This window comes from Pseudorasbora parva, chromosome 15 (assembly GCF_024679245.1).
Source record: "Pseudorasbora parva isolate DD20220531a chromosome 15, ASM2467924v1, whole genome shotgun sequence".
Lineage (NCBI taxonomy): Eukaryota > Metazoa > Chordata > Actinopteri > Cypriniformes > Gobionidae > Pseudorasbora > Pseudorasbora parva.
In genome coordinates this window covers 38,321,913-38,343,569 of record NC_090186.1, presented here as the reverse complement: position 1 = coordinate 38,343,569, position 21,657 = coordinate 38,321,913, and the positions used below count along the sequence as shown (strand labels likewise).

Here is a 21,657-nt window from a genome sequence, read left to right as displayed (position 1 = left end):
TCCACATGAGACAAAAATACATTTTCTGTCTTTTCTCAGTCTAGAAAGCACCAAATTAAAAAATAATTTCACATTTCTACTACATTAATGACCCAGTTTAACTTTAACTTCTCAAATTAATTTCTATGAAAGTTAACCTTGCAAAGGCATGAACTGAAACGCGCCAGACTGAACTCGCGTTGTGAATGTATGCCGCGAGTGTAGTCGCGATTACCTCAGCTCTCATCATGAGAGCTCATTAATCTGACTCCTGCAGTTAGTGCTCAGTGCTGTGATACTCGTGCAGTGACTCACTCATTATATTGAACAGACACGTTCAGTTTTTAATTGTAGTGTCTTCTTCAACTCAGTCACAGTAAACAAGTTGGTGGCTTTGGGAATGGCCTCACTGGGCAGCGAAGCATTCTGGGAATTGTAGTCTTTCATCCCCATGAGACAAAAATACATTTTCTGTCTTTTCTCAGTCTAGAAGGCACCAAATTCAAAAATAATTTCACATTTCTACTACATTGATGACCCAGTTTAAATACAGATTCATCTTCCTAGCGCTGAAGTACCCCTTTAAATGTCCAGAAAACTGCTTGTATGTATTTTAAGATTAGAAAGATGGAGGCGGTTATACCAGATATATTAGTAAATCATGAAAGATTACAAATTGTATCGGACTTTAAATATATTCAAGGTATTTTAGACACTCACTTAACATTTGAAAAACATGTTAAAAATTTGTTTGTACAGTTACACCCCATCTTAGAAATTTTAAATTTATACGAGTCAACTTTGAGCAGAAGCTGCAAGAACCTTTTTGATTTCTTTAATTTTTCCTATTTTCTCTTACTGCATTACTTCATACTTCATGGTCCCAAGCAGGAAAATCTACTCTTAGACCTGTTTGGTCTGCCTAGCAAAGCTACTGACAGACTCCAGTATGTACAGAATTCTGCAGCTAGGATGCTTACTCACACAAAACTTGGATCTCATATTACTCCAATCCTCAAAAAGCTTCATTGGCTGCCTGTTAAATCAAGGATCAAATATAAATTTCTCCTCCTGACGTACAAATCTCTAAATGGACTTCAACCACAGTATCTGACTGATCTACTCCATCCTTACAACCAAGCCCGGTCCCTGCGGTCCTCAGACAAGGACCTGCTTGCTGTCCCAAAGTCCAGGCTACGGACGTTTGGTGATAGAGCCTTCTGTGTTGGTGCTCCCTCACTCTGGAACAAGCTTCCTCATTCCATCCGTTCTGCAACATCTCTAGCAGCCTTTAAAAAACAACTTAAAACACATCTCTTCACTGAGGCCTATGGTCCATAACTGCTTGGTTTTCTCTCCCCTTGCTGTTTGTTAAGCGTCCTTGGGTTTTGTGAAAGGCGCTATATAAATTAAAGTTATTATTATTATTATTACATAGTTTATACAAATGGGCTATAAAAGTGTTTGATAAGAAACCTGACAGATACCATAATTTTCTTATAATTCAAAAACATAATATTTTTACCTTTAATAACTTTGTAATATTTCACAATTGTAGTTTAAAAGGGGGGGGGGGGGGGGGGGGGTGCTGTTTCATGCATACTGAGCTTTTTACACTGTTAAAGACTTGGATTCCCATCCTAAACATAGACAAAGTTTCAAAAACTAATGTTGGACGTTTGATGGAGTATTTCTGTGTCAAAAATACTCCTTCGGGTTTCTCACAAGTTTCGGAGAGTTTTTTTCGAGTATGGGTCGGCTTGACGTTAATAGAGCGGAAGGTCCTTGTAAGGCCCGTACGGGCTCTTCTCCCGGTAGGGTGCGCGCGCGTGACTAGAGCGAGAGAGGAAATGCACGCGCATAAACACTCGCTCAGGTGCAGATCCATTCGTCCGTGAACACTTATGTCGTCATAGTCCGCGCCGCGCTCCACTTTATTCCTATGGGTGACATCAAGTGACTTCAACGCTTCAGCACAGCATTCCGGGAAGGCAGCGCTGCATTTGAACCGATTTGAACGCAGAAATGACGGGAAGCTTCACAACATCGCTTCAGTCGCGTCGCAAAGTGGATCTCTACAGTCACTGCTGTCAGGACTTCACCAAATCATACCAAAGAAGTGTGTTTTTGACGGAACGGTCCCAGCGATAAAGGTTCGGTCCTGCTTTGGAAGCAGCCGGTGAGTAAAACTGCTTCAAATGTCTATGCTGTTGTCGCATGAGTAAACATCAGTAAACGACACGATAGCGTGCTTCGTCATTCAAATGGGCTAACGGTTACTCCATTGTTGTTCTGTGTATAACGTTACACTAGTCTGACGTGCAAAACCGTTTTGCTTGCTACTGCTAAGGTTTAGTCGCATACAATAGTCCATAAACCGAATCATGTCCTCATAAACTGCGAGTAAAGACACACAAATGTTGACAGGCCACTAAATACAGTACATACCACAGACCTGCTGTTGCTGTTTCTCCTGTTCAATTTATTTCAGTCTCCGAATGATTCTGGATCATATATCTATTAGCTGAGATCGATAGCCATGGGCTTCTCCACGCTTGAGGACGTCACCGCTTTGCGCGCTCGTCATTCTTTAGCTCCGCCCACACGATACGCCTCCAGGCGCTCCGTTTTTTCCAGAAAGACTCGGTACAGCCCAAATTTCTTTTATAAATATAATAAAACTAAAGACTTTTCGGAGATATGAAGGATGCAATACTCGTTAAGAGGTGACTGAAGGGCATTTTAAGAAAACAGATTTTGGTCGATGAGCCTTTTCTGTAAAGGCTGTTAATAACTGCAATAGTTTACCAACTAATATTAGACAGTGTACTACCTTTGTCCAGTTTAAATTGCATTTGAAAAGATTTTTAAAGGCAAGTCAGGTTTGTGATCATTAATTTTACAAGGTAAATTAATTTTTAATATGTTTTTACACTGCTTGCATTCTATTGTATTTAATCTGTATGGTATGTTTTTGATGATTTGGTGTACTCCTGCCCAGGGACAACAGATGAAATTTAGCTCTGTAGCTAATTCTGGGGTAATATTTTAGTGTCCACTGTCCCTGTCAAATAAAGAATATTTGTAATTTTTAGGTTGATTTTTGCAAACCGTTTCAAAATGTTGCACACCCATTTGATCTTGAACCAAGCGGAACCACCCCAGTTCCTCTTGAACAGTGGTCTTCAACCCTGCTCCTGGGGACCCAATGTCCTGAAAGGTTTTTTTCCAACCTGCTTCAGCACACTGGCCTGTGTATTTTCAAGAATTGATCCTAAAGGGCTTGATTAGCTTCAGCTGACTTTGATTAGGGTTGGAGCTAAACTCTGCAGGAGAGTGGGTCCCCAGGAGCAGGGTTGAAGACCTCTGCTCTTGAAGCCAATACGGAAGTGATTTAAAGGGTTACTTCAGCTATTAGCATATGGCTTTATATCAGTAGAAATCCTGGAGTATATTAAAATGATTGTGCTCCCCCTCCCTCAAATCCCCCTGAGACAAGAGATTTACGCATTTTATTTCTGGAAGAATTCCTCCGATAAAGCAAATATCAATTGTCAATTGGCATCATCGGAGAAATGTTTGGCCAGAGGCTAAAGACTAGCTGTTAGATGTTTGGCCTCGATGCTTCAAGAGATTCTATTTAACCAACTGATGTCACATATGGACTACTCTGATGATGTTTTTATTAGCTTTCTGGACATGGACAGTACAGTGGGCATAGACTGCATATGCTCTGGGACTAAAATATAAAATATCTTATATATAATATAAGAAATATAATATATCTAAAGTATAATATATCTTAAACTGTGTTCTGAAGATGAACGGAGGTCTTACTGATATTAGGGTGAGTCATTAATGACATCAATTTCCTTTTTGGGTGAACTAACCCTTTAATAGTTGACCGTTTCTTTTCTAGTCTGTGGGTTGAAACGTTAGAGCAATGGGCTAGTTTTGGACATGATGGATAGTTTTGATTAGTAAAACGGGGATTTGTTGTGTAGACAATCTGGCAACACAGCATCGGTTATTCATTATAAAACTTACCTCTCCATTTGACTCCAAGGCATGAATCCAATCTAACCACGCAGTCCTGGTAAATGTTCATGCACTGAGTACGTCAGCCACAGCTTGGGACGAAGGAGGTCAACACACTAATAAAATAGCATAAATATAAATCATAAAGTTATTATAAGGACCGCAAACGAATCATATTAGATTGAGTGATTGCGCTATCCGAGTTGCACGTAGGCTATATGTCTATGATTTACATTTTTATACAAAAAAAATCTATCCATAAAAAGAAATAACATTTCATAATTTATTAATCGTTTCTGAATTACATAACTGTCGACCAGTCGAATCTGTCGACATGGCATATTTTCGACTTCAGGTGTTATTTAGGTTGAAAAGTAGTTTTCTACGGCGTTTTTTTATTTTTATGAATACCGAATACATTCATTATTATCTACAGACAAAGTGGTTATTTTGTCTGTAGCATTTATAAATTGAATTGACTGACAAAATGATCTTACCTCCATGCGCATCATGTTTTCTGCAGATTACGCGGCCTTGGCACGTGCTGAAAGAGGAACGCTGAGGCTGTGCTCATAGGCCAATAAGGAAGCCACTACCTACAAATTTGAACAAATGAAATGTAGGGGTCACCGGGGCTAGTTGTCACCCTATGGTTGTCAAGGTAGGTTGTCTGTATCTACATAACTATTTGGCTTTGAATCATTTGTGAATCATTTGTCGATGTTTGTTTTCTATAGCGTTTTTCATTTTTGCTACTATTGAGTGCACAAGGTTTTTATGTATCTCCAGAACTATTTGGCTTTGAATCATGTCCAATTAAGCATTTTTTATATAGGGTTTTTAAAAATAAGTTTTATTATATTTTTGTTACACTTGGGTTAACAAGTTAATAAAAGCACAGTAAACTAAAATAATATAAAACTAAATGTAAGTTAAGTTAAAATGAATTTAATATGTTACATTATTTATTTTCTCTTTTTCATTGTTTAACTAAAAAGAACCAAAAATTACCCAAATAACTAAAAAAATAAATTAAAAGAAAAATATAGAAATAATCAAACATTAAAAAACAATATTTATTGAACAACTTTATCAGTTTTAACATTGATAAAGATTAAAATAAAATAAAAATGCTCATTTGAATTTAACTTTTACATTTGTTTCTGATTTATATTTTGTTTCATATTCGATTTCTAAATTTTTTAATTTATAAAATATTTAAGTGAAGGTTGCTAATGGGTTCACAAAATATCAGACATTACAGTCAAACTGTCCCACAACAACTCAACATGATAGTTTGACCATAATTTACTCACCCTCAAACTGTCCTAGGTGTATGATATTCTTCTTTCAGACAAATACAGTCTGAGTTATACTAAAACATTTCCTGGCTAATCCAAGTTTTATAATAGCAGTAAATAGTAGCACAGAGTTTTAAGTACATCCATCCATTATAAAAGTCATCCATACGGCTCCATGGTGTTAGTAAAGGCCTTTTGAAGCAAATCGATGGGTTTGTGTAAGAAAAGTATCAATGTTTACAGAAAGGCGGTCTGCCAGGAGCTAGATATTTTTCTTTATAGTGGGTTAAATATGGATATTTTCCTTACAAAAACCCTTAGATTTAACAAAAAAAATTAGAGGGCCTTTTATTAACCCCCAGAGTCGTATGGATTACTTTTATAATGGATGGATGCACTTTTTTGATCATCAGATTTTGGGCTGCCATTATTGTCTTTGTGTTTATTTGTCCATTTGACAATTTTCCTCTTATTTCCATGCTTCAGATGTGGTGTTTTTAAACTCTGCCTGTCCAGCATCTTGTTGTAGATAAAATCAGCAAAAAAGTTTCAAATATAGTTTGTGAATCGAGGTAAACGAAAGGCAAAAGTAATATCAAGGAGGGTGGCTGGCTCCAATTTGATAGGCGAGATTTCCAGATTTCAAGGAGATAATATCCCTGTTGGTTAATCATTAAATCCCAGAATCCATTGCCAGTCTTCTGTAAATAAGATAAATGGCCCTAAGGCACTCACCTCTGTGACGCACCATTTCAGAGAGAGCAGAGCTTTAATTAAGACTGGAAGGTGTTATCTTACCCAATCTTGGATTAATGAACTTTTACAGGATTAATGTTATATGTCGGCTGCTATTTTTAGAGTTTCCATCATGCTACAGGTTTATTTTGTCAGCATTTGTTTCTAGTGAGCAAAGAGGAAAAGCGACATACATAGTTGACAAATTGTTTAAATGCTTTTTTTGGGATGCTTCGGAGATGTGTATCATTTCAGGAATTGGATATATGCATCACGTTGCCAAACGTGAAAATGGGCCGTGTTGATTTTGGAATGTTTTAATAATTGAGTTTTTGAGGGGCACTATTTTTTATTATTTCTCTTGGTGGGTTTAATTTTGCATTCCAGTTTTTCTTTTTTAATTTCTCCTTGAACATGCCAATGAAAAGAAATATAGGGAGTCCATTGAAGAATGACACGTTTCATCAGCTACAAACGGCGCAGACAAAGAGAGCTTGCAAAAACGCAGATGACCTCCACGGGACAATTCTTGTTGACCAAGATAATCTCGGAAAAAACATGTTTTTCAAAGCCAGGCTTGATGAGGAGGAGGATTCTGGCATTAAATCAGGTGAGGAAATCAAATTGTTTTCAAACTCGCCTTGATTAAACTACTGCTATGCTTTCTTTCAATGCACCGTTAGAAATTCTCCTTCTGTCGCCAGTTTGTTTAGCCATTATACGTTATGAAAAGTTTTGGCACACGTCACCGTTTCAAAGCTATGTATGTTATTCATTTGGCAGAAGCTGATGAAAGTAATGGAAGCATTTCCTCTGAAGAGGACCTCGGCCACCTGGATTATTCTAAGACGTTCTCTGTGAAACAAACTGTGCCAAAGAAAAGCATCAGTCAGATCATCAAGGACAAGAAGAAACAGACTCAGCTTACTTTGCAATGGTACTCTCTGATCAATTCTTCTTTTTCATTATAAGTAATCTACAAAAAGTGGAAGCAAAGAATGAAGTTACTTATGAGCTTATGTTTTTTCTCTTAGGCTTGAGGAAAATTACATAGTTTGTGAAGGTGTTTGCCTGCCACGGTGTATCCTCTACGCTCATTATTTAGACTTTTGCCGGAAGGAGAAATTAGATCCTGCTTGTGCTGCCACTTTTGGGAAGGTAAGGTTTTTATATCTTCAGTTTTATGCCAGACAGTCAGAAGCATTCTCGGTGATAAGTATTATACAATTGACAGATATGTATTTCTATTCGTATTTTAGGTGTATTTTAGTATATCTTTAGGATGAATAGGCTATACTTGCCAAAAATGTACATTAACGGACATAAATAGCTGTTGATATTGTATTTACAGTACTTGGAGATCGATCTCATGATGTGTTAGAGCTCTAATGTTATCATTTCAGACCATAAGGCAGAAATTTCCTCTGCTCACAACACGAAGGCTTGGAACCAGAGGCCATTCGAAGTAAGAAAGAGCTAAATGCCTATTTAATGATACATAAATGCCTGAATCTAAAGCTCTTGATAGTGTTTGTCTTCTGAATGTCTTTCAGGTATCATTATTATGGTATTGGAATCAAGGAGAGCAGTGCGTATTATCACTCTGTGTACTCAGGAAAAGGTTTGACACGGTTAGTTTCGACCTTCATCCCATCAATTCAGCGTCCAATCATAAGTCATCACATTTTTTTTGAATAATCACATGAAAGGCGAGTGATTTTCCATAGCCCATGCAGAGAAGCATTATATGTATTGAAGTAATTTTCATGTTTCATTTTCGTTTTTTAAATGTTTTATCATCTCAGTAATGTCTCGTATGTCTCTATTGCACAGATTCTCTGGAAGCAAGCTAAAAAATGAGGTGGGCAGTTTGACTATAGAAATATATTATGATTTTTATGTAAGAAATAGGAGTGCAATGCTTCATTTTTAGTATCTCGACCTCCTCTTTAAATTGATAAATACAATGTGTATATATTTATTTCTTTTCATTATCAATGTTGAAAACAGTTGCGCTACTTAATATTTTTGTGGAAAGCATTCTTTGATAAATATGCATTAGCATTTATTTAAAAAATAAATATTTAGTATTTTCATTATGAATGTCTTTAGTGTCAATTTTGATCCGTTTATTTCTTTAAAATAAACCCTCTAAACATTTGACCCATAATGACCCTCGAATGTATGCTTGCAAAATAGAATAATTAATATACATTGCATATAAATATTTAGAAAATGTTGTCATGTTTTTATATCTGCAACATATAGCAGAATAATATTACTTATATACCTGCTTCTTATTTTTCCCAGGGAGGATTCACCAGGAAATACTCTCTTAGCTCTAAAACAGGAACTCTTTTACCTGAATTCCCAAGTGCACAGCATTTAGTGCTTCAGGAGTCTGTTTCAAAAGATAAGGTCTGTTCATTTTAATGGAGAGCCATTCCAAAATGCTGTTCATATGTACTGCTACTAATTTACTTACCCCAGACTCTGCTATGCTTGTCATTTGTTAGGTCGACACATTGATTATGATGTACAAAACTCACTGCCAATGCATTCTGGATAATGCCATTAATGTCAACTTTGAGGAGGTACTATTTTAAGCTCTTAAAGTATTTGTTGTCATCACAAAAATGCATAAAATGCATCACATACAATGCAGTAATCATTCCCATTTGTTCCAGATCCAGAACTTTCTGCTTCACTTCTGGCAAGGAATGCCTGAACATCTTCTTCCACTGCTAGAGAATCCAGTGATCGTGGACATCTTCTGTGTGTGTGACTCTATACTCTACAAAGTGAGTGTTTATGAATCACATCTAGATGTTACTTCAAATATGGGCACTTAATGGGGTTGGTTAAAAATGGTTGTGCTGCTTAATGTTTTTATGAAATTTGTCATAAATTTAAAGGTGCACTATGCAACTTTCCGTCCACTAGAGGTCGCCTATTCAGAACAAAGGCGTAGTTTTATGACGCAAAGTTTGAGGGCAGCATCTTGTTAGAGGACGTGGTCTTCACCTCACAGCCGGTGGAAAATAGGACTCAGGCAGAAATCATGTTTTTGGATGCGGTTATTAACGTTACTGTAGTGTAAAGCAGAGCAGGACCGAGTGTTGTTGAGCTGAGCACGGCTGCTGGAGCGATTGTTACACAAACACACGCCTTGCGAGAAATGGGACTTTTATTATGACGGGACGGGACACAGTCGCCGGATGCGCGCACTATTTCCGCTTTTCCGGTCATTGGTATGAGGTGATGCAGCTCTTTTTATCTATTAGATACATTTAAGTGTGTTTAAAATGATGTTATGACGTTACTCTGTGCGTTCGCTCAGTGGCTGCTGTGACACTTCACACTACTAAGAGTAAAGCGCTTCTGCAGAATAAAACCCGGAAACTGAGGGTAACGCAGATATGACGCAATTGACAGGCGACTCCCTCAAACGCTATGCTGAAACGTTCCGGTCATTGGTTAAAATAGCAATTTTCTCACAATTTACAAATGGTTGGAAACATTTGGAATATTGTAAGTACTCAACTGAACAAAATATATAACACTGGCCTGGTGGTTTTTGAATATTTTACTGCAAAAATACTACATAGTGCATCTTTAATGCATCCTTACTAAGAAAAGTATTTTGTAAAAGTAAAAGTAATTTATTTTCCTCTTCTTTTTTATCATACTGACCTAAAACTTTTTAATGGTAAGGTATGTCCTAGGAATTTTATAATTTTCTACACATAGTCACATTAAAAGTGTCCAGGACACTTTCTATGTAAGTCATTTATTTTTTCTACTTTTCAAGTGTAATTTGTTTAAATTGAATTGTTGAACCATTGTCCTAGACCAAGACTTTGAATCTTAAAAGATGAAAATTAATCACAGAAATATTGTTACATTTTAAAGTTATACTCTTTGAAAAAATGGTTCTTTATAGAAACTTAAAGGATTCATATATAGACTTTTTTAGGGCATCCCATGATGGGTTTTTATACATTTATTTAATCTTAATTATGTTTTATGAATTAAGCAACTTGTAAACATACTTTATCACTAGAAAAAAATAAAATAACCCATTAAACAGGAAAGTATTATGTAATCGTTAAATCAAGATATTTCTCCTTATAGAACGTTTTTGGCGTAATGGGTTCCATGATGATTTTCTAGAGCTCTATATAAAAACCTATTTAACCTTTTTTTGTTTAATGATATAAAAAAGAGTGAATTAATCATGAACAATTTCAATATTTATAGTGTGAAATTGATTCATGTAATTTTTTACACAAATAACACAAATAGTTATGGTATCCTTTAGCAAAATTTTCCGTTACTTTTTTTAACAGTAGTTCCTAATTGTCTCACGATGTTTGACTTCTCACCAGCTGGCTGAATTGTTTTTCACAGGTTCTGACAGATGTTCTCATTCCTGCTACTATGCAGGACATGCCAGAGAGGTTTGTCTTTTAGACTTGCTGCTTTACACATTATTTGTTTTTATATGCAGTGAAATCAAAAAGATGTTGAATTTCATATTGTTAAGTGTTTTTGAGTGAGTTTAGGAAAATATCTCCAGTCTTTTGGCAGATATTCGAAATTTTGCCAAGCACTGGGAACACTGGATGGTGTCTTCCTTGGAGAATCTCCCAGAAATCCTCTCTGGCAAGAAACTTCCGATAGCTCGACAGTTTGTGTCCTCCCTAAAGAGACAGACCTCCTTTTTACATCTTGCACAGGTGGATGTTTTACAGACATATATACACACGTCTTGCTTTTGTTTATTTTGTGAATCTTGGTGCAACTATAATGGATTTATGTCTTTTCAGATTGCAAGACCTGCACTTTTTGACCAGAATGTTGTGACTTCTATGGTAAATGATATTGATAAGGTGGATCTGAACAGTATTGGTTCTCAAGCACTCCTTTCAATTTCAAATGACCAAGATTCAGACTTCTATTCTGAATGTGAGTTACTGTTGGCTTGGTAGTCAAAACGTTTGATGTTTTTTAAGAGGGGTCATGGATTATTAAGATCTTTGCTCTATAAGGGCCCTATTTTAACGATCTGCACTCTAAAAACTGCTGGCTTAAAATAAACCCAAGTTGGGTTGAAAATTGGGAAAATTTTCTGAAAATTCAGAAATTGGGTTGTTTGAACCCATTGAATGGACCGATTCAAACAACCCAATTTCAAAGGGTTGTACCTAGTCTCCCAATGAGCCATGGGTGTGTTTTGGGCCTCATTTCCTTTGAGTCTCATTTCCTTTAAAAGCCAGGTGCCCTTGCATGATGACAGAATATAGACACCCTCTGCCTGACGAGGGTGCAGTTCATGCAGTTCATGACCCCTATAAAAATCTCCTATGCTAAGCCTTGAAATATATTTATGATTTCTTGATCTTATCTGCTAGATGACTCCATTTCAGTGTTTCAAGAGCTGAAAGACCTCCTGAGGAAAAATGCCACAGTAGAGTCTTTCATTGAATGGCTGGACTCGGTGGTCGAACAGAAAGTCATTAAGGTTTGTTGCACTGCAAACTCACAGCACTCAAGCGAGCCATAATTGTAAATATTGATTTTGCATATTATTTTATCTTTTAGCCCAGCAAGCAAAATGGTCGGTCAGTGAAGAAACGAGCTCAAGATTTTCTTCTGAAGTGGAGTTTTTTTGGAGCACGAGTGATGCACAATCTCACCCTAAATAACGCTACCAGCTTTGGTAAACCTTTAGCATGCATTCATACAAATTGTAGTCAGTGATTCGGGTTCTTTTAAATACAAAAGTTTTTGTAATTTTTTTATAGTCAACATGAAATGGAAGTTGCGGTAGTTTTTCTTATCTATTATGACTTACACCGATCAGGCATAACATTATAACATTATATTGAATAACACTGACTATCTCTTCATCACAGCAACTGTTAGTGGGTGGGATATATATTAGGCAGCAAGTGAACACTTTGTCCTCAAAGTTGATTTGTTAGAAGCAGGGAAAATGGGCAAGCTTAAGGATTTGAGCGAGTTTGACAAGGGCCAAACTGTGATGGCAAGATGACTGGGCAAGATCATCACCAAAACTGCAGCTCTTGTGGGGTGGTCTGCAGTGGTCAGTATCTATCAAAAGTGGTCTAAGGAAGAAACAGTGATGAACCGGAGACAGGGTCATGGGCGGCCAAGGCTCATTGATGTATGTGGGGAGTGATGGCTGGCCAGTTTGGTCCGATAAAACAAACAAGCTACTGTAGCTCAAATTGCTCAAGAAGTTAATGCCATGTGGATGTTACTTTGACATGTACCTCCTACCTAAGCCTTGTTTCAGACCATGTACACCCTTCCATGGAAACGGTATTCCCTGGTGGCTGTGGCCTCTTTCAGCAGGATAATGCACCTTGCCGTAAAGCAAAAATAGTTCAGGAATGATTTGAGGAGCACAACAATGAGTTTGAGGTGTTGACTTGGCCTCCAAATTCCCCAGATCTCATTTCAATTCGAGCATCATGGAGGCCCCTCCTCACAACTTACAGGACATAAAGGATCTGCTGCTTACATCTTGGTGCCAGATACAACAGCACACATTCAGGGGTCTAGTGCCGTCCGTGCCTCAACGGGCCAGGGCTGTTTTGGCAGAAAAATGGGGACCAACACAATATTAGGAAGGTGGTCATAATCTTATGCCTGATCGGTTTATATACAAGTGAAACGGTTTCTCGAACTAGAAAAAGTGTAGGGCTAAACTTGGTGAGTTAGTTGGATGGTTGGGGTTTGTAATTGGTCGATCTCATGTGAGTGACAGGTTGTAAACAACGTCATCAGAAAAGAGAAGAGATGTTGCTGCAGGAGGGTTTTAGTTAAGGGTTACATTGGAAATTGGAAAATAATTTTTAATAAAAACTGCAATAATTCCATTTTGATTTCATGGTAACTTTAAATGGTTAGTCCACCATTTTTATCGTATTTTTTGATGAAATCGATGAGCTCTCAGGTCCCTCCATAGACAGCAATTAAAATAACACTTTCAAGGTCCAGAAAGGCAGGAAAGAAAATGTTAAAACGTAAAATGTGACTGCAGTGGTTCAACCTTAATTTTATGAAGTGATGAGTATTTTTTTGCGCGCAAAAAGTATTCTCAACGCTTTTATAAAATTAATGTTGAACACATGGACTATTTTAACAATGTCTTTCCTACCTTTCTGAACCTTGAAGTGTTCATTACATTGCTGTCTATGGAGGGGTCAGAAAGCTTTCAGATTTCATCAGATATCTTCATTTGTGTTCTGAAGATGATCAAATGTCTTACGGGTTTGGAACAACATGAGGGTGAGTAATTAATGACAGAATTTTCATTTTGAGTAAACTAGCCCTTTAAATACTCTAGGTATAATTGGAGCATCATAGTTTAGTCAAATGTATACCATTCACTTTTAGCTGGGGATCCACTGCTGAGAATGAGCCATAAAAGCCTGTACAAACAATCCTTTATCTTGTGCCGCGTGTGTTCGCTCTGATTAAAGTGTGACCTGTCTCAGTGCTCCTAACATTTGTTGACCCTACAGGTGTTCACAAAGCCAAACAGTATCACCTGGAAGGCCACCCCTTTGACCTCAGCACTAGCTCAGTAAAACCCGTGGGAAAGTGAAGTTGAGAGCATTGCATTGTGGGAAAAGTACTCTACATGGTGTGCTTTGTTGCATACTGCACTTTTTTTGAACGCAAAGCCAGTTTATGAGCAGCAATAACGAAGCATTCAGATAACTATTATATTGGATTATTAACGTTTATGAAGTGATTTTTGCAATATATAGCCAATATATTCAAAGTATGAATATGATTTTTCTTCTTCTACTGAACACAAGATATTTTAAACAATGTCTGTAACCAAACAGTTGATGGGACCCCATTGACTTCCATAGTATGGGGTTTGTTGATAACCAAACAGTTAACCATCAACTGTTTGGTTATCAACATTCTTCAAAATATCCTCTTTTGTGTTCAGCAGAAGAAAGAAATTCATACAGGTTTGGAACAACTTGAGGGGGAGTAAATTATGCCAAAATTTTCATTTTTGGGTGAACTATCCCTTTAAGATGGTTTCATGTTTCTTACAGGCTCGTTCCACCTCATTCGGATGCTTTTGGATGAGTACATCCTGCTAGCAATTGAAACACAATTCAACAACGACAAAGAGCAGGACCTTCAGAATCTACTGGAGAAATACATGAGAAGTGCCGGTACCCTAATCATTATGTTTCATTTATATTATTAGTTTATTTTACTGTACACTGCCATTCAAAAGTTTGGGATTAGTAAGACCAGGTCACCCAGTTCAAACCTTTGAATGGTGGTATATATGCAAATATGTTTAACCCAATTATCTGTGATGTTTCTATTTTGACAGATGCTAGTAAGGCTACATTCACCGCCTCCCCAAGTTCCTGCTTCTTGGCCAATCGGAGTAAATCTGGTGTGGCGTCCAGTGATTCGACAGTGAAGGACGAGAACCCTCCAGAGCATGATTTCCTGTCTCTCACAGCTGCACAGCAGGGGCTCGGGGCCAGTACTATTGTGTACCATAGCACCGATCCGGACAACTTTACTATAACTGGTACTTGAAAACTGCAGCTCACACACATTTGAGACATGTTCATTTTTAAGATTATATGTTTTTTTTATATGTTTTTAGTTAAATTCATTTGTTATAGAGCGCAAAAGTCAATACACATTTTTTAGGAGCCTTTATTCCAGAAGTATTTTTGCTATTCATTTTCTCCGTAAGGATAATCCTTCAGCTTCAAGATGAATAACAGCATCGCAAATTGAATTTGAAATCATAGACAAGGGTGTCAAAGAGGGAATTAAACTGTTAACTGACAGCTGGTAGCGGGGCTCCTGTGGAAATCCATTGGACAATGAGTTATGATGGAAAATGTACTTTAAAACATTTCTGTGGACTCAATGGGTGCTTTTACATGCACACCAATAAGCTGATAACTCACAAATATCAGCTTATTGAAATAACCAGTTTTCCCCGTTTACATGCAAACCAGTAAACTGACAACGCAAGTAAACGGCGTTTACATGACTTTATTAATAAACCGGGTTATTTCCTTGTAGTGATGTCAAAAATAATAATGTCCGTATCTGACTCTGAGTTTTTCAAATGTTATGTCAGTTGTGATGTTAAATAAAGCGTGTGCCGTGTCAGCAGGAGATTTACGTCTCATATTATCCCTTATGCAGTTACAGATGCAGCGTTTTGACTGAACCTCTTTTGCTGCATGAGAAGATAACACATCTGTACAATTTTCTGGGTTTTATAAGAGTCTGCGTTTGTGATATATGTCCTTATTTCATGCAAAACGCTAGCTCGCTCTGTCTGAATGCGATTAAATGTGCTCTAAGTTTGCGTTTTTGTCACCTATCACACATGCGCACTTCAATAAGCCGACAGAAAGCAGGTTAATCCGTTTACATGCAGCGCGAAATCAGGGTAAGAGGCAAAAAACTACCTGACCAGTTTATGCTTACGGTGTTTATGACCTTACTCCGATAAAAGAAAACGGGTTACTGCGTTTACATGACCATGTTCATTGTCGGCTTATTAGGCATAATCATTAAAAACATGCATGTAAACACACCCAGTTCTAAAGTATTATTGGTGCTAAATAATTTTTATTATTATCACTTAATGCTGAAAACATTTTTTTTTCTTCACAATCACTTTTGGTCAATTCCTTGCTGAATAAAAGTATTTCTTTCTCATTTTCAACATTGATGATAATCAGAAAAGCACGAAATCAGCATATTAGAATTATTTCTGAAGGATCATGTGACACTGAAGACTGTCGTATGATGCTGAAAATTCACCTTTGATCACAGAAATAAATTACATTTTAAAATATATTCAAATAGAAAACTCTTATTTTTTATTATAATATTTCACAGTACTGTATTTTTGATCAAATAAATGCAGCCTTGGTGAGCATAAGAGCCATCTTTCAAAAAATATATATATATATATATATATATATATTAATATAATAATTTATATTAATATAATTACTAATATTTTTCCAGGTCAAATGGATTACTCTCAGAACAGTGCCCCCCTGATGACCCCTCCGATCTCTCCAGCCATGATCAACCGTGGCAGCGTGATCAACCAGGGCCCGATGGCTGTGAGGCCGCAGAGCAGCTGCCCCGTCCAACCTCAAGTGTCCTGCCAGGCTTTCCCTGACACCATGTACCAGAGTCTGCACAGTGCTAGTTCTGGCTCCTACACCAACTCTTCTTACTACCAGCCTGTGTTCAGAGCTCAGACGCACACTCCCACGTCGGCCTATCAGGCTCATGCTGAAAGCGGACGCTACGTACCCTTTTCTGGACACCAGCTGCCAAAAGACTGCTTCAGCAGCGGCTGTTCCGCGTCTCCCTACAGCTCGAGGGTTGCGTCGACTGGATACGCAGCCGCAGGTGACCCTGCGATGGAGACTGATGCCGTACAGCTGCTGGACTCCACAGGGTACAGCTTTGGAGGAAGTACTGCCAGTGGGGATGGATGTTCAGGTCCGGTTTGCAGCTCTGGGCACAATGGTAAGAGAAGCTAAACTTATTTTTGGCCAGTTAAGAGTGCACTTGCATAAATGTCCACAGATGTACACCACAAATTAAACCTTTTTTTATTTCTTGTTTTTTTTATTCACAAATGATGCTTTGTTTCGACCTAAAGGGACAGTAAAGATATTTATAAAGTTAGACATTAAATATTAATTACAAATTAAATATTTCAAATAAATCTTGTTCTTTTGAACTCTCTATTCATCAAAGAATCAAAAAACATGTATCACTATTTCTACAAAAATTGTAAGCAGCACAACTGTTTTCAACATTAGTAATAAATGTCCTGAGCAGCAAATGAGTGTATTAGAATGATTTCTGAAGGATCATCTCACACTGAAGACTGGAGTAATGATGCAGAAAATTCAACTTTGCATCACAGGACTAAATTATATTTTAAAATATATCAAAAACAGTTATTTTAAATTGTAATAATATTTCACAATTTCACTTTATTTTTGATCAAGTAAATGAAGCTTTGGTGAGCTTAAGAGACTTTAAATAAAAAACATTAAATAAATCTTACCTACGTTAAGATTAGCTTATGCATATAGATATATCTACTAAGGTGACCTTAGTTGAGATGTCAGTTTTGTCTTTTATTAATAAAATAATACAAAATGAAAGAATACACTGTACCAGTTGAAGTGTTTCCTGTCCTCTCTTCACTATTCATTTATGTATAGTATACTGTATACACATGCACACAAAAAAGCAATTAAATAAAACAATTTGGAATGGTTATTTTGATGGCCTCCTTCAGACAACCTGTTGACTCTAAGTAAAGTTGTACCTACATATCAACTAACTCTCATTAGAGTATTAGTAGACCATCTGCCTGATATCTGCTAACATTTTAATTGTAATGGTCCCTCAACAGACATTCTGCTGACATGGTAACTATATGTCAACTTATTCTACTACCCCTACCCCCAGAAGTCTCCTAATACTTAAAGGGTTAGTTCACTCAAAAAAGAAATTGATGTCATTAATGGCTCACCCTAATGTCGTTCTACACCCGTAAAACCTCCGTTCATCATCGGAACACAGTTTAAGATATTTTATATTTTAGTCCCAGAGCAAATGCAGTCTATGCCCACTATACTGTCCATGTCCAGAAAGGGAATAAAAACATCATCAGATTAGTCCATATGTGACGTCAGTTAGTTAATTAGAATCTCTTGAAGCATCATAAATACATTTTGGTCCAAAAATATCAAAAACTATGATTTTATTCAGCATTGTCTTTTCTTCCGCGTTCCTCCAAAAAGATTAAAACGGTGTGAATCAATCAATGATTCGGGTTGCCAATGTTACGTGATTTCAGCAGTTTGGCAGTTTGACGCGATCCGAAATGCTGAAATTACGTAACATTGGCAACCCGAATCATATGGTTCCATACAATTTCACTTTTTTAACTTTAGTTAGTGTGTAATGTTGCTGCTTGAGCATAAACAGTATCTGCAATGTTACAGCGCTGAAAGTTCAATGCAAACGGAGATATTGTGTTTTAAAGTTATGGTAGTTTATTGCCTACAAAAACGGCTGGTTTGGACTACAAAAAGCTTCTTCCTGGGTTAGTGACATCATAAACCCTTGCTAGTCACCGCAGATGTGACTTCTGCCCGTAATGGTAAGGGCCGTGGCATTTTTTGACAACCTGTGCTTGGCACTTCAGCCAATAAAAATACAGGAAACTAAATTTGGCCATCTAACCAATCTAAGACCATTGCGTTTTTTGGAGTGATGGCCTTCATAGAAGCAGGAAGCAAACAAGCCGTTCACAGGACAGTGGTGTGGAATAAAGGTCAAATATAAGAAAAATATGCCGTTTAAAAAAAAAATAATAAAAAAAAAAAAAGTGTTATACTATCTCTATCAGTAACAAACCCCAAACCTGAAAGAGGTCCTCAGAGGACAAGATTTATCATGTTTTTGAATTATGTTACTAAGCTGCTCATGGTAAGTATGAGTTTGTTTGCAGATGCTCCTATTGAAACATTATTGTTCATCTTTCTCCTGACCAGGATATTACAGCAGCGGTGGTTACGTGGACGCTCAGAGGTTGGGCACGTTTATCGATCAGCATGTGTCAGTTATCAGCAGCGTGAGCAGCATTCGCTCCGTCTCGGCCTACGCTGAAGTGCACGATCCTCTGAACATCCTGGACGACACGAGCAGGAAGACAGCAAGACCCTACTACACTGAACTGTCTGCAATGGGCACACACACGACAGGTGAGGATAAAAATCTTTGTTATGGAGACCGGGGCTAGTTGTCACACAGGAGCTTATCTCAGCACTTATAACAGCTGTTGGGTAAACTCTTTAAAACCACACTGATATAACAAGCAAACTGGGTTGTCAGGATGAGGGTTTTTTCAGAAGTTTAGCACGTTTTATTTACACTATTTTTCCAGAGTTTGGCGTCGGCAAGTCTCTTACATGATGCTCATTTATTTGATCAAAAATGCAGTAAAACGGTAATATTGTGGAATATTATTGTAAGTTAAATTAACTGTTTTCTTTATTTAAAATATAATTCATTCCTTTGATGGCAAAGCTGATTTTTTTTTAGCATCATTACTCCCGTCTTCAGTGTCACATGATCCTTCAGAAATCATTCTGATATGTTGATATGGTGCCCAAGAAACATTTCTTATTATTGTTGAAAACAGCTAATCAATATTTGTGAAAATAACACATTTTTATCAGTGATGCTTTTTTTGAATAAAATGTTTTTTTTAGAAATATAATCAATTTATCATTTTTTTCAATTTTTACATTTTTGATAATTTTAATGCATCCTTGCTGAATAAAAGCAAATAGTAATTTCATAAAATAAAAACCCCAAACTTTTCAGTGGAATTGTATGTTGTAAAATGATGCATTTCATGATATTGCTTCATAACATGATTTAATCTTTACATTTTTAATTAGTGACAACTTGCCCCGCTCAATGTGTTTTTTTCCATTTCCACCGAACAAAACAAAGAGAAAATTAATAACATAAAAATAATACAGATAATAAAGATAAATAAAAATATTCTGAACAAATATATTGCTGCACCTAATATGACTGTTCACATCTCAACAAACATGAGACAATGTAATGTGTTAATGTGTTTTAATTTAACTACTACATCTTTATTCTTTATGTTCAATAGCTGTTTCCTAGCTAAGAATATGTACTTAAACAGAGTAGTACTGTTAAACAATTTGCAATTAATCACATCCAAAAATAAAAGTGTGTATATATATATTATATAAAAATCATATAAAAAAAGTCTTAAATATACATATGCATGTCTGTGTATTTATATATAAATAATAATTATACACAGTACACACACACACACACACACATTATGTAAACACATACTTTTATTTTGGATGTGATTTATTGCAATGAATCGTTTAACAGCCCTAAAATAGAGTGTGATAACTAGTGCTGTCCTGAATAAGATATTTTACATCAAATATATTTTACATATAGTCCACAAGACAAAGAGCTGATATTATTAAAAAGACCCATTCAAAAGTTTATAAACCATTGATTCTCAGTACTGTGTCACTCTCTTGATGATCCACGGCATCTTTTTTCATGAACCCTCTCCAGCAGTGACTGTTTGATTTTGAGATCCATCTTTTCACACTTAGGACAACTGAGGGACTCAAAGACAACTATTAAAAAAGCTTCACACATTCACGGATGCTCCAGAAGGAAACAATGTATTAAGAGCTGGGGGGTGAAAACTCTTGAACAGAATGAAGATGTCCACATTTTTCTTCATTTAGTACTGCCCGTCAGAAGCAACAGAAGATACTTACATGTTTCCTGGAAGACAAATTAAAGGGTTAGTTCACCCAAAAATGAAATTTCTTTCATTCATGACTCACCCTAATGTCGTTCCACACCCGTAAGACCTCCGTTCATCTTCAGAAACACAGTTTAAGATTTTTTAGATTTAGTCCGAGGCCTTTCTGTCCTTTCTGTTACTGTGTTCTGAGGATGAACAGAGGTCTTACGGGTGTGGAACGACATTGGGGTGCGTCGTTAATGAAAGAAATTTCATTTTTGGGTAAACTAACCCTTTAATTTGTCTTCCAGGAAACATCTAAGTATCTTCTGTTGCTTCTGAAGGGCAGTACTAAATGAAGAAAAATGTGGACATCTTCATTCTGTTCAAGAGTTTTGGGTGAACTAACCCTTTAAGTACAATTTACCTTGATTTTCAAATTCAATAAGTTTTCACCCCCACTGCAGTCACTGCTGGAGAGGGTTCAAATATACAAAAGATGCTGGAGAACTGAAGAATGTGCAGGACCTGGAGGACTTTTCTGAAGAACAGCAGGACAAACAAGAGACTCAAGAACAACCATCAGAAAACAAAAACAGCCGTGGATCATCCAGAGAACGACACACAGTACTGAGAATCAATGGTTCATAAACTTTTGAACCATTTCAAAAGTTCATTTTCATGAACTTTATTTTTTTTATAAATTCAGCTATTATTTTTTTTTGTCTTGTGGATTATATATTTTTTTTAAAATGTATGTAAAATTTCGTATTCAGGACAGCACTAAATAAAAAATAAAATATCTCTCATATTTAATTAAAATTCTTCACATTTCTCAGATTCTGCAAGCGGTCAACATACTTTTTTCTTGCAACTCAGTCTTATGCAATTTCTTTTCTACTTCAGGATCCAGCATTGCTCATTCCTGCTCCATCTCAACACCCTGCATGTATGGAACTCCTGCTCCTTATCACTCCCAGAATGCACTGCTGCCTCTCCAGGGGACCACAGAGATCAGAGAAATTGTGTCGTCCCTGCCCCCCATCAACACCGTGTTCATGGGCTCAACTGGTGGGCCACCCTGACTGATATCTTATCTGTAATTCTACATCTGTTATACTCACAGGAGGTGAGACATGTTTTAGTTCATCTGTATATCTTACAGCAAATATTTAATTGCCAAATATA

The 21,657-nt window shown here is 36.8% G+C and overlaps 2 protein-coding genes across 4 annotated transcripts in view; one reads left to right on the top strand and one right to left on the bottom strand.

Moving 5' to 3' along the window:
- The window catches only part of tdrd15 (tudor domain containing 15), a 13,508-nt gene extending 8,860 nt beyond the window's left edge, over window positions 1-4,648 (bottom strand). For both annotated transcript variants that reach the window (XM_067417977.1, XM_067417979.1), the window contains exons 1-2: window positions 4,515-4,648; window positions 4,027-4,133 (exon numbers count right to left, since the gene is read on the bottom strand). In XM_067417977.1, coding sequence (XP_067274078.1) covers window positions 4,027-4,049 — 23 coding nt within the window. In that variant the 5' untranslated portion in view covers window positions 4,050-4,133; window positions 4,515-4,648. The remainder of the gene's footprint in view (window positions 1-4,026; window positions 4,134-4,514) is intronic.
- Window positions 4,547-21,657, top strand: rfx6 (regulatory factor X, 6). Of its 2 annotated transcripts, XM_067417981.1 has the most exons (20): window positions 4,547-4,678; window positions 6,482-6,663; window positions 6,837-6,990; window positions 7,088-7,211; window positions 7,457-7,518; window positions 7,607-7,684; window positions 7,887-7,914; window positions 8,364-8,471; window positions 8,570-8,647; window positions 8,741-8,854; window positions 10,464-10,513; window positions 10,633-10,792; window positions 10,883-11,021; window positions 11,468-11,577; window positions 11,658-11,775; window positions 14,162-14,284; window positions 14,452-14,658; window positions 16,131-16,646; window positions 18,698-18,907; window positions 21,376-21,657. In XM_067417981.1, the coding sequence occupies exons 2-20, from the start codon at window positions 6,612-6,614 to the stop codon at window positions 21,552-21,554; spliced, it is 2,610 nt and encodes an 869-aa protein (XP_067274082.1). In that variant the 5' UTR covers window positions 4,547-4,678; window positions 6,482-6,611; the 3' UTR covers window positions 21,555-21,657. The 2 variants fall into 2 exon arrangements, with proteins under 2 accessions (XP_067274082.1, XP_067274081.1); XM_067417980.1 differs by lacking the exon at window positions 4,547-4,678 and having other exon boundaries at window positions 6,468-6,663.

Coding starts and splice junctions, on each gene's coding strand:
- rfx6 (XM_067417980.1), top strand. CDS start 6,468: ATGCCAATGAAAAGAAATATAGGGAGTCCATTGAAGAATGACACGTTT. Junction 11,776..14,161: donor AAATAACGCTACCAGCTTTG/GTAAACCTTTAG, acceptor TGTTTCTTACAG/GCTCGTTCCACCTCATTCGG. Junction 16,647..18,697: donor TTGCAGCTCTGGGCACAATG/GTAAGAGAAGCT, acceptor TCTCCTGACCAG/GATATTACAGCAGCGGTGGT.